The sequence below is a fragment of the Micropterus salmoides genome, unplaced genomic scaffold (genome assembly GCF_014851395.1).
Source record: "Micropterus salmoides isolate LMB-PRFRI ecotype aquatic unplaced genomic scaffold, ASM1485139v1 Ms_hic_scaffold_1, whole genome shotgun sequence".
NCBI lineage: Eukaryota > Metazoa > Chordata > Actinopteri > Centrarchiformes > Centrarchidae > Micropterus > Micropterus salmoides.
In genome coordinates, this window is record NW_024040040.1 from 18,136,209 (window position 1) to 18,150,061 (window position 13,853).

The 13,853-nt window shown below is 41.7% G+C and overlaps 1 protein-coding gene across 3 annotated transcripts in view; it reads left to right on the forward strand.

Moving 5' to 3' along the window:
• Positions 1-13,853, forward strand: part of LOC119904608 (receptor tyrosine-protein kinase erbB-4-like) — a 287,263-nt gene that overhangs the window by 259,407 nt on the left and 14,003 nt on the right. For 2 of the 3 annotated variants that reach the window (XM_038721419.1, XM_038721427.1), the window contains exons 21-22: positions 10,847-11,008; positions 13,670-13,745. In XM_038721419.1, the coding sequence (XP_038577347.1) occupies positions 10,847-11,008; positions 13,670-13,745 (238 nt within the window). The remainder of the gene's footprint in view (positions 1-10,846; positions 11,009-13,669; positions 13,746-13,853) is intronic. The other variant, XM_038721434.1, reaches the window with a different exon arrangement.

Here is a 13,853-nt window from a genome sequence, read left to right on the forward strand (position 1 = left end):
GATATTCCAGGTGTCACTGTTGCATCTTCAAAGTGTGGATTTTATTTTTAAGACTACATACGGCTGCTCAGATACCTGATATGAGTGCTCCTTGCCATCCTGAAGCTGTAAATAAAAGGCACCACTGCAGGAGCAATTAGCTACAGAGAGATGAAAACATTCTGAAAGGCAATTACGAATTATGAACTGAAGAGTGACATGATTCTTGTCAACAACATCCATTTAAATTCTTGTTAACAGTGTTAACAACATGATGCAGCCTGGAGGTGAAACATATTTTTCACTTCAGTGTATTTATTACTGGCATGTTGAACATGGGTGGAAAAGTCTGATGCGTGTCAGAACGTCAGAACCTCAGTCCTAATGCATGGATCCATGCTTGACAATCCATTTTCAAGGTCTGCTTATTGGCTGTTTGCAAAGCTTTTGGTGCCCCTCTTCAACAGATGGAGTTTGATTTTCAGATGGATCTATTGATATGAAAGATTCTTTGCCGTGTTGACTTAAAAGTTAAGCATCAAAGTCCATTTCTTGACTTGGGAACAGTAGATTGGTAAAACATTCCCAACTCAAGTTCGACTCATCTACAGTTTTTGAATGTTTTTTTTTTTTTTGCTTTACTGTTAACTTTCAAGCCAATGTGGACAAGAGGTGGATGAAATCATAACAGAGGCTGAGTTCACATGTCAACAGATCAATTTTTATGACAACTGAGCCGAACTCCTTCTGCTGTTATATTTATTTAGTTTATTTGACACAAGGTCAGAAACAGTAGTAAAGAAAGATACCAGAATATAAGACATTGTCAGGGAGAACATGATGAAGTCCAGGACTTATTCGATCATAGTCCACTTCCACAAAATCCACTTACAGTTATACAGTTTATATCAATGAAATGATTCTATGTGCATGTTTTTTATTGATGAAGGCATTTGATTGAAATCTCCAGAAAAGGCTGGGATTATTTTGTCAAAACAATATATTCCCTTCCCCCAAACTACTTAAATAGACTTGATAGGGGTTACGAAAGGATTTTACTAAATTCAGACATGATCTAATACTTTTGGAGACTGTAGCTTAAGGGTGAATAGCTAATTTTAAAATCCTTTGATTTTATTCATAGAAGGAGTTGAATGTTATACATGCATTGCAAGACTTGCATGCATGCAAGACTTTTAAATGGCATGCAACAATAATATATAGTGATGATTCATGTGTTCAGTGTGCCCCTATAGATTCATTTTATTTTATTCTAGTCTATATTTTCTACTAAAACACATTATACTAAGTTATAGTGAATTTAATACTGTCAGCAGGCTATGCCGTAGTGATCCATGTTCAGCACTCCATTTCCCAGGGGCTTTCATTAATAATGCAGTCCTACAATTCTTTGCATCTCAGAAATTCACGCCGTGATTACCAAACAGTGCAACCCATAATACTAACAAACATCGTAAAAAAAAAAAGACAAAAAACAAGTAATGTGCATCCTGAGCAGCTTTCCCTGTCCTCCAACACAAACACATTCACAAAATCTTCCACACACATGGACACAGACGAGTCCTCAGGAGTGCGTACAAGTCCCTGCTGATGCAACAAAATGTGGAAAGGGGGCAGAGGGAGACTGAGGAGGAAGAGCACGAGGTGATGAGGAGAGAGGGCGGTGGAGGGATAAGCCCCCTGGGTCTTTCTAATTATCTGTAAGGATCAGCAGTGCTCAAGGATGCATAAGGGGAGGGATTTGACTGCCAGATCCACTGGGTAGGAAGGCCTGATTGGATCGGTCACCTCTCCACACAGACCTATTTCTTATGACGCCTGAAGCCGAGGCTCATTAGACACAGGCGTATGCGCGCATGCAGATGAGCGGCGGCAGCGGAAATTCACGGGGATTCTCCCTGCCACTCCGCATGATCACCTGAAATCTGCTCACTACGTCAAACTTTCCTTAGTCCTGCAAATGTCATTTTAATAAACCAAGTAAGAAGCAATCCCACCAGGTTCCGACACGAATCAATTTTGTGCAATACCATTTTCATTTTCTTGAAAATAGCAGCTGTACTATAAACAAACAGGATGCAGTAAGGTGAGGGAAACAACAGCATTTTGTTACTCGTTTCTGTGCCCACACAATTTACTTTTGTATTATCACTCATGTCCATGCAGATACCTGTGTTTTCACATGTGTATGTTAATGTCGACAAGGCAATATGTCCCTTTCCTTATCAGAAAGTAGCCAGTGAGCCAGCCAAATCAAGACCAAGTCCAACAGCTTCCTACCGCGATAATTATCCGCTGTGATTGAAAATGATAACTTCTCAGTGTCACAGCAAGTAGCAGACAAATTACAGGCATTACCGTGAAGGCTCAATGCTGTGTTGAGCGTATAGCCAGGTGCGCTGTTGATTCAAAGAAGGATCAGATGTTCTCACTCTCCTTCTTGATGTCACTCTTTCTCCTCTCCATTGGGCTCACCCGTCGTACTCCGAGGCTGCTGAGCTGTCGATGAAACCCCGTCATTACCGCCCTCACGGCCGCCCATGGGCTATCGCAGACTTCACAAGATCCTACTTGAGCGTTGTTAATTGATGCTTTGATAGCCTCGTCACCCAGCAATGACGTTTAGCTGCATCGCTGCAAATGTCATCTTTTGTTGGGGCTGATTATTGATTTGACAGCAAGAGAGAATAGCTTTTAGGGATTGCAACTTCACGTCACCGTCTTTACACAGAAAATGTATATTGCTGATTAAAAAAAAAAGTTGCTGGTTTTCCCCTCTCGAGTTCCACTGCAGCAGCCAAAAAAAAAAATTATTGACATTTGCTCATGTAAATTTGCCAGCAGCAGTCTTTTATTGCCTGCGCACTGACATTTTGGAAGGATCTTTCAGCCCCACAGGGGAGTTGAGATCATGGTGACAGAGCTTATATCATTTTACATTTGGTTCCCTCTCTTGAGGTGGGGGTAATTAAGAACGGAAGCAGGAAGACATCAAGAGCTGATAAAATTCCCGACGTTGTTCTAAAAATCCATTCCCGCCATGGGAATGTCAATTGGCTTAACTCACCTTCTACCCCCAGCCCTGTGCACACCCCTCACACTCACAGCTGCACACACTCTGCTCAGGTTGATAGATTGGTGCATTTTTTTTTTCCTGCACTGTGATTCCACAACGGCTGAATGCGGAGTAAATGGGCCTGCGCCACGACTGCTGCGCCACCGCTGAGCCGTCGTTATCTATGTCACATTATGTCACATTCACCTGGATCGTTCATTAACCATCCCAACCATCCGGTGACGCAGTCGGAGCTTAATGTTTTCCGTGGAGATAATTCAAGACAGTAAACCACCTTTTGCATATTATCTAAACTTCCTTTTTTTTTTTTCCTGTTGTCCTTTCTTGCATAGTTTGTTATGCTGGACTTGGATGTAAAAGTGCTTGAGAAAGAAATTTGACTCAACAGTGTTTTCAGAATAAAATATAAATTTGTTATGTGCTCAAATTATTAAAGAGAGGTGCATTTGGATTCTGACTGGCTCATTCTCTCTCCTTCAATTTTCTGCTTTCTCTCACTCACACACACACGCAACGCAAACACAGGATTTTTCCACACACACTTTAGACACTGCCAGCTCTGTGGGAATGCCTCCCATTCTATCTCCCGAGCCGCACACAGCGCATGACAGACGACCACCTGCGCCACCTGAGCGGGCCCATTGTGCGCGCTCCTTATCACACTGGTCCCAGTCCTCGCCGTGTGGACAGTCCCATATTGCTCACATTGTTGCTGCTTCACGCATTTGGCGAAGAGGTGGGGTTTGCAGCAGGGGTTTTAACAGAAGATGCGGGGGGGCACCACATGCTGCGCTCTTATCGCTCCCTCCGGGAACAGTCGCCTCGCTTTCCAGTTCCTGTACGAAACTGAGCATCTCGCCTCCCCCCCACAAGTATTTCTTGGTATGAATTCCCGAACAAACTGTAGTTTGTGGAAACTGTGCGAGCGTTTGTACCCAAGAGTTACCTTAACATTAAAACTATTTTCCCACGGATAGGCCATGCTGCTTCCTCAAAAAGCACGTTGCCTGGCAACAAATACAGAAAAGTCGTACTAAATGAATTCTGTAACGATTTCATGTTAGTGTATGGCTTGTGTTGATAATACTGCAGACAAATACCCCATCTGTTGAAGACCTGAGTTGAATTTATTACCTGCTGTACTCCATCATGTCCATCCTCCTCTTCCTCCACTTACCTTCCAACTGCTCTCCTTTATATCCAGCATCTTTTATTCCAATGCATCTTTCTCCCCCGCTGAGGTGTACTGCTCCCTGCAGTTCCACACTCCACTCCACTCTTTTTTCATGCCTGGCCTCATCCTCTTGTTTTCCTCCATTACTGAAGACTCAGATCTTTAGTCTTCTTTTCTTCCCGTTAGAGAGGTGTTAATGGGTCGCAGACCAGCCATGACCTGGTCCCGTTGCGTGCTTTTAGCCTCTGTAAACAATTCAGGACTCGGCAGAGATGAAAAAAAGACCTTCAGTGTTATTCTAAATTGAGATTTTATCCTGCCTGGTAGCCAGTGTTGGGTCACGGGGGGATAAACAATAAAGAGTAACTATTCACAACAAACCACATCATCTCACAAGTCATTTGACTAAACACTTAAATGAAGGAAAATAACAAATCACAATTGAAAGCCTTCTTTACTTTCCATTATTTGGAGTAGACTTTTTTGAGATGGGAATTGACGCTAACATCACTTTGTTGCCTGTAATAGAAAGTGCAACTGTTTAGGTGTTGACTTTGAGTCTTCTCACCTAGGTGAGTTTTCCAGAGACTTTTAGTGATGATATTTTTTATGCATTTATGCATAATACAGCCATTTTCACCTTAATAAAAACATTATTGTACAACAGAATCGGTTGACACAACACATTCTCACTCCCAACTCGTTACATATGGACGCCTGGTCAAGACCCCCTTGACGCTGATTTTTAACAGCCTAGGAACCCCATTAGTGTCGTTTTTGGACACATAGGGCTCCGCAGTAAAGTTAGCAAAAATAAATGTGCAACGTACAGTTAGACTTTCAAAATAAAACTTGTGGTTAACATTGTAAAATGTCATAATTTGGTTAGGTCAGGGCACCACAACTACTTGGTTAGGTTTAGGAAAATGCCATTGTTAGGGATAGAAAATGTAACTTGCGTGAGTTAAGTAAAGCTAATTACGTAGCTTACGTAACCTTTGTAAGTTCACTAAAAACAATCAGTGTTGACTTTTTGTGTCACGCAGAAAATGAACACCGCTCTGCTGGGCAAAAGTCCGGTTTCTGCTACACCCGCTTCTAGCTTTCAAAAATGACGCTACAGACTTCCACCGGTGCATTGAACTATGACTCTAATGCAACTGCGAATTTTCTCCTTGCGACGCTTTCCTTGCGTGAGTACATTCGCTGCAAGTGTTCACACACAACGCAAGAAGGCGATTTTAACGCGATAACGTGAATAAACACAATTCGCCATTACTACAACTGTATGAACCCAAAGTAAACATTTTGCTGTGATTAAATAGCAATAAACGGATTAAACTGATGCCGAAATAACTACAATATGATGCAGATTTTTTAAACATATGAATTCATGCTTTGTCAGGTCTGTCAGCAAGACAGCAGGACAACAACTTCTAAAATGTTTGTTTTTGGAAAGGAGTTTGGATCGATCAGGGCTATTCTATGCTAACTTGGTCACAGTAAAGTACAATGATAGCTGGAATAAAGTTACAGACACATGTTTTCTGAACTCACCAGGTAGTTCAACCTCCTCGCTTTCTTTTCTCCAAGTAATGTCCAGTTTTGTCCTGTTTTTATATAAATATGAAGTCCTAGTCCGACAGAGCTAACAACGCTAACAACAACACTGGAACCGGATGTGCACGGAAGGTAGCTGCTGAGAAGCTCCAGTGAAGATAAATCAAAGTTGTTATCCCAAAAACTAAAGTAAAAAGCTAATTTAATAAAAGCAGTTAACTCCAAGCAGGTTGCAGCGCTGCTCCCTGCTCCTCTCCCCCAAGTTTAGCAGCTCTCAACCGGCCAGCAGATTTTCAATCCCCCGCTCTGCCCGGCCCTCTTTTACACTCAAACAGACTTTCAAACTGCTGCAACGTGCTGCAGGACTTCCCTTTTCATCTTGTACAATCACAATCACATCATGGTTGTTGGAATACTTGGCTGCATTAATAGCTTAATCAGTTGAAAGTCCAGATCTGTTGGCAGTGTGAAGTCCCCACTGCACATTCACAAACCAACACTAAGTGGCTAATGGGTGACCGTACTGCTGACTTGTCCTGAAGCACACTCTGACTCTTGCAAAGGTCTTGGCTAAACAGCTGTTGAAAGTTCCATAATGTACAATGCTTTTGGCAAAAAAAAAGTTTAAATATTTCAAATTACTACAGTGGCGCTTCATGCTCTGAGGGCTTAAAACATACCCTGGTGTCATTTGGGATGTGCTACAGTGCTGGTGGGTCCTTAACCTTAATGCTTCAGTGTAGCATGTGGCTCACAAAGCCCTCTGTGTGCTGTGAAATGTGGGAAAAGGCTGCCGTGAAAATGCTTCACGGGACCTTTTTATAAGGGTTCAAGTACGTGTTTTCTGGAAATGGAGACCTTCCCTGAACTGGACAAAGGTATTCGAACCTGCTGCTGCTGTTGTTGACCGTTCATCTGGCATTGACCTAATGTCAACATTACCACGGAAATGTTGATCCACAATTAGAACGCTAATCTACCATCCAAATTAAATTTAACAGTGCATTTAAACATAACAGATTAATTCTAAAATGTCTATTTTTACAGATATGGATATGTGCAATTTCAGAGCTCCAGCCAGAGATGCTCACAAGTCTTTGTGCTAGAGTCCAAGTCAAGTCTCAAGTCTTTTAGCTAGAGTCCAAGTCAAGTCTGAAGTCTCTCGTGGTTATTACGAATCCTGTATCACCTGCAGCGTTCAATCCAGGTTGGTAATAAAACTGCATAGCTATAAGGAATTCTGTAACTGTAACCTGTTTTTCATTTACAGAGCACAACCATGTAATGTGCAATGCAATTAATGAGCTTATTAAATACTGTAAGTCAACACACTCCCCAGACTCTTAAAGTGTAACGTTAACTAAATAAAACTGTGACGTTGCATAATCAACAATAAACCTGTAACCTGTTTTTAACTTACAGAGCACAACCATGTAGCCTAATGTACAATGCTTATCTACAATTAATGACAGATTATAAACTACTGTAAATCAACAAACCCTGTTGACTCTCAAACCCAGTGTAAAGTTAACTAAATAAAACTGTAAAGTTACATGGTCAACAATAAAGCTGTAACCTGTTTTTAACTTACAGAGCACAACCTGTGCAATGCAGTTAATGACAGCTTATAAACTACTGTAAGTCAACACACCACCAGACTCAAACCAGTGTCACGTTATAACTAAATAAAACTGTAAGGTTACATAATGAACAATAAACCTGTAATCTCTTTCCAGCCAACGGTAATAATTAATTTAACGTGATGGCAGCCAGTGGGACGTAAATAATTACATTAATCGACCACCACAAGTTTGGAAAGTAAACAAACGCTCATTCATCTTTTCTAACTCTAACTCGAGTCTCCATCTCTGGCTCCAGCGTAAGATTTCATTTGGGGCTGTTCATTGTGCCTCATTTTATTTTAGATCCTTCCCCACTACCTGTCAAGATTTCATACAAAAAGCAATGGTTTTGCTTCAATAACTTGAACAACTGATTGTGATGGAGATGGTGTTGGCAACAATATGTTCTGAGTGAATGTAATCAGATGCCTTTGAAGTCCTTTGCATGCTCACTGCTACTATATTTTTCTTTTCCAGGTAACCTTTTCGTAAGGTTGTATGTTGCAGTGTCATTGTTCGCTCTCACGGTGTCACAGACTTTTAGATGCACTTCTGTTAAGTCCACAAGGGCTTAGGTCTGTCTGGCTCCAAATTCAGTGAGTGCTTAAGGGCTCTGATATGAACTTTAGGAGCCTTTGTGCAGATTGTTAGTGTCTGCAACCCTCCAGACTTTCTAAAAGAAATTGGACATAAGTTATAGCTTTGGTTGTATAAATGATACAACCCTTGTGCATGCAGTTATGCTTTTTCACATTAATGCTGTATAAACGTGAAGTTTTATTGTACTTGTTAGGAAACTCAAAGAGACTAGATGCATTTCTCTCAGTTTTTGTACATCAACACGTACATCATCTTTCCTTTAAAGGTCATCTGTAAACATATACTATAAACTTTGAGTGCTGCAGCACAGTGGAAAGTTTGGAGTGCAGCACGACCCTAAATGTAGCCCTCGGACAGCATTGCTTTCTCTACAGAAAAATAATGGCTGAGAAAGAGCACAAAGTGATTTTGCCTTTCGGGCAGGCAGGTACTTTACTCATTCACTGTTAGCAACTTCATACGGTTTTGATTTGCAGATTTCCTCTAACAAAGATGACTATCTGTCACTAGATGACCAAGATGCGTTAGTTTCAGTAAGACAATGAATCAGGAAATCTCTTGAAAAGGTGACCTCTGTTTACCAAACATGGCAAGCTCTTCTGCAAGTTTCTGTATGATATTCAATGCATAGTGCATGTAATCACTAATTATCACATTGTACTTCCGTTTTTAAGGACCTCAGGACTCTGGGGATTTCAGCACTTAAATAGTGTTAAAGCAGCACAATGATTGGGACCCTCCCGACCTGAAACCAAGGCTGCCCCCACATCCTCCACTGGGACTCTGGTGTTTACTGCCCGGAGTGGCTGAAAATTAATTGGCTCCTTGAGCTGCCGTACATTCCCCCTGTCAGTGCGATGGCCTCCCCTCATTGCCCTGTCACTTTAAGTCGAAGTGTATTAATGGACTGTGTGGGCCATTGATTCCTAATTCCTCTCGACGTCGACATCGGGGATAAATATTACGCGGCACGGTCGTCTTCGGGCTTATTGTAATCAGCATTGTTATTGATCGCCTTCCTGAACCTCCCCCTCCCCCTCCCAGAAGTAATCTATATTAAATACACTTGCAGTTAAATGGGGGGAGGGGAGGAGCATTTTGGGTCTTATCCCAACACATTGTCTTCATATTGGCAAGGAAAGAGGCACAGGAGGTACTTTAGAAGGATGAGGGACACAGGATAAAGAAGTAGGAAGTGTCCCAAACTGGTAGATAAAAGAGACTGAGAGCGGGAGACATGCAAACAGACTGACAGATAGAGATATTGCGAGAGTCACCAAGTATGCTCTGTGAAATATGTCTTGCTTTTGTGTATAGGTGGTCTCCGGGTGGTCTCTGTCAGCGTGTACGTGCGTGTGTGTGTGTGTGTCTACGGGTCTGTCTCCCCGAGGCCAGCTGATGATGGATGAGAGCTCAGCCAGCGGCGAGCCAGACGTCGGCGCTATCGATTTATCCTCACATTCATCTGGGAGGAGGAGGTGTGCGGGGCATTTCTACACGACGAACATTTCAACACAATGCCTCGACATGTGCTCACACACCCACACACACATACATACATATATATACAGTATTTTCACTGTAAGTATTTGAAATGGATAATGATTCTCTCGCGCCAGCAGACACGTACGCCTGAAATTTCTTATTGTCTGCTGAGTACAATGACTGCCTCCCTCCTCACCAAGGTGTTTTTATTGATCCACCTACAAAGTGGCATCCACTTGTTTAACATCCAGTCTAATGCACTTCAATTGGGCCAACCTTGCCTGTCTGGCTGTTTTGTTCATCTGTGAGCGCTGAAGACTCAGAGGAGTGTGTCAGCCAAGCGTGTTTGTGCTCATGGGGGCATGATGACACTTGTGCGAAAGATGACATGTGTGTTCGTGGGCCTGTGAGCTAGTGAGTGTGTGTGTGTGTCTACTTGAGGTAAATCTTACTGTGTGTGAGCACACTCGCATGGCTGCAAACAGGTTTTTGTGCGACTGTCGAGTCTCTGCTCCAGTCCAGCCCATTGAGCAACAAATTACGGCTGCAAAGCCAAGTTGCCATCCTCACCGCTTAAGGCTTTTGTTGTTTTTCCTGGTACTTGCTTTGCTCATTGGGTTTTCATAATTAACGTTAACAAATTGGAAGGGCACCCATTGTTCTCCCTGGCTAGCCATCTTGAAAATGGCCCTAATTACCAGAGGACACACAGGCGACATGTCAGAGACGCAATCTCAGTTATGACTGAATAAGATTAATCTTGAGTTGGACACGTTACAAGAAGTACATATTGATGTTGCACACTGCCAGCACAGCCAGTACCTGTTTTTATCTTTTAGTTGTACTAGCTGCTTGGTCCAACATTTAAGCAACAGTGGGGAGAAATACACTCCTGCACGATGTCCTTTCCCCTGTATAAATATTTAACAGTATTGCAGTTATATTTAGTGTTAGCAACTGCTATGTTTCAAAAGTGATTTATCACAAACCATACAGGCATTTAGAGACATTGAAAGGACACATGCTGCAAAAATGGGATTTCCAGTGAGGTCTGTCGTGCTCACGCTGGAGTCTCATGTTGACGTGATGTCAGACAACTGCGTCTCAGAAACCTTGGATTTGAGAAGGGTTCTGTATTTGGCATTGCGAGCCGAGAGGCTGTGCTGTTTTTTCACTCGTCAAAAGTCTGAAGGTCTCTGAATTGCTATAAAACTTGCCTAGAATTCTCTGTCTCCTTGACTCGTATACAGTATATGTGGTATATCAATGAAAGATTAAATCTAAACGTCTGTGTGGGAGTGTGGTTAATGATGATGACCCCCCCCCCAGGGCATGATGTACCTGGAGGAGAGGCGGCTGGTCCACAGGGACCTGGCGGCCCGGAACGTGCTGGTGAAGTCGCCCAATCACATCAAGATCACCGACTTCGGCCTGGCACGGCTGCTGGACGCTGACGAGAAGGAGTACAACGCAGACGGGGGCAAGGTTGGTGTAAGTGGAGGCATGCGCTTGTTTTTGTGCGTGTACAGTACTTACGTTGCTAACAGTGATTTAACACAGACGACAGCTTACATAAAAGTGGTTGACATAAGTAGTAAATACTGCAACCAAAAAGTAATAAAACAAAAGGTCACTGCTGGTGACAAGGGAAGTTTGTAAAGCTCCAGGGCCAAACGTATTAGTGTGTCTCTTTGAATGTGTGTTTGTGTATTTATGTAGCACTGTAAAGTGGAACATAAGGCTTCAGCTAATGATTATTTTAATTTTCACTTATCTACTGATTATTATATTCTTGATTGGTAGGTGTTAGGTGTATAAAATGTCAAAAAGACTGTATTTTGCTTGTCAAATTACCAGAGCCTGACTCAGTACCCTAAAAATACTTATTTGTCTGACCTACAGTCAAAACAACCCAAAGTAATTTCAGCACTAGTAGTAGAACAAAATTTATCTTCTAAAGATGCAAACGTGACTTCTGTATGTCCTCACTCGTACCTCGAGCCACCACTCAAGCATGTATACAACATTTCTTTGTGCAGTAATTGCTACTGTTTTACATTTTTATACACTGACACACAACATTGCATAGCCCACCTGCACACCCTGGCCAATGTGCATTTGCACTTTAATACTTACCATATACTTATTTTAATACTTCCAAAACATTTATCATTCAGTTTTTATCCTAAATGTTTTTTCTTTATTACACACTTTCTTAGCACTACCTAAAAAATTGCACCCTGCATTTCTGTGCACATATTTTGTGATAAATGAAACCTTTGAATCCTAAATATTGAATTAAAAAGTATGTGTTCACTTTTAGTATATGTCCATACTAACCCAGCAAAATTTGGAAAAGCATCTTTTTCTCTCTGAGAAGACATTTTTCACCCAACTAAAAATGCTGGCTTGCTCATATACAGTTTTAAGAAACAGCTTTCTCTGTGATAGCTCATTTTAAATGTGAATACAGCCAATCACACAGCACAGCTGTTGTCATTAACTTGTATTTATGTTTATTTTGTCATTCGACTTCATAACCATGAAATAGTAATTTGACAGACGTCTCAGTGCCGTAAGTTACTTTTTGCCTTGGTTAACAGGTAATATTTATAACCTCAGATCAAATCACTGTTTTCTGCTTGCTCAGTGGTCTGGCAAGAGAAACTGAAAAATATGGAAATGAGAACAATTAAATCATGAGCTGTACAGTGTAGAGGTGATGACGGAGCGCACAAGAGGGTAGAACAGAGACAACAGAATAACCAGGCTATGTTGGCTCCACCTTACAAGAGGTTGGCTTTGATGCATAACCTTCTTGTTTACCAACTAAAAAAGGATGAGATAGAAGTAGATACTGAGCCTTTTCAATGTGGATTGAGATCTTTCCAAAAAAAACAACCTGAAAATACAAACTCGGCCAGCGCAGTGTGGGAGCAGTCTCCGTCTGACATTTTGCTGAAAGGCAAACAAAAACATAAAGGACTGTATTTTGTGTGTCACAGAGCAACATCTTTACCAATTTCAGAGCTGTGAAACTCTTTTGGTCAGGCAAAGTCTAGTGAACTTAGTTTCAGTAAAATTCAATTTAGAAGCACTTCATCCAAACAAATAATGCAGCCACCCTTTTAATCAGTTTGTTTTGTTTGGGGACCCAGGCTACATTAATCTGAAGCCCCTTCTCTTTTCCTCGCTTGAGACTTGCTATGCAAATTGTCCTGATCAACTCCCTTTATTAAATTGGCTTGTTCACTGCTGCATTTATTCAGCTGGAGGTCTGAGGGTAGCCACAGCATCTTGAGTCTGAGTTATAGCTGCTAGCTGTGGACAAAAGTATTTTTGTAAAGCAGACCAGGTGGATGTGATGCAACCATCTGAACAGTTGGCTCTATGCTGGTATTCAATGATGCCCTGATAAATGAGAGCTGTTGTCAGCAGATCTACATGTATTCCATAAAATAGATGCGCTGCGAGAGATAAATCAACAGAGATGAAAGTGGAGGTGCCGTATCACATTTCCAACCTGAAGCATTTCATTTCCCCTCTTCCTGTTCCTTTCCCTGAAGAGCAAGCGTTTGTGTTATTCTCCCGCACGCGTCTACATTTTAAATTAGTGCATGTACATGCGTGTGCATATGTGCACTCAAATGCAAAAGGCCAGATAATAGCCTGTTCACTGGGCTCTACAGCTGAAAATTCCCCTCTACAGTCAATATGGAAATATGGCAGGATGTGTGCCGTTGTCCTTGTCAGGAATGTCAAAGGGCCTGTTGTTACTGTTTCACATACGGCCTGCTCTGAATGTACAGCTATTGAGATAATGTGATGCGAATGGCCACTAGAATCTCATTTAGTATCTTAAAAAGCATGCTCACTTTTGATGAGCCCTGTGTGAGCAAATCAATCACAGTACTTGAGTAATATTGAGCAAAGCAAAACTATGGTTGAAAGCATTGTCGATTTCCCAATATCTCACAAATGCTTGATTAAAAGATATGGCAGTTGTTGAGAAAAATAGAATGACGGAAAAATTGTCTGCAATTCAGGTGTAAATAAATACGGTAAATGACACTTTTAATTAATTTCATGTATTTTTTTGTGCTTGTTTAATCACAAAATACCTAACTGAAGTGTCTATCCCTCTCTCCCCAGATGCCCATCAAATGGATGGCTCTGGAGTGCATCCACTACAGGAAGTTCACTCATCAGAGTGACGTGTGGAGTTATGGTGGGTGCTAAATGTATTGTTGTTAACATGTAGGCTTCACTGTTTCATTTGCTCACACCCGTGGGAGGAAAGAAGTCGAAGACCTGAAATCCTGTTTCCTGTATTTGC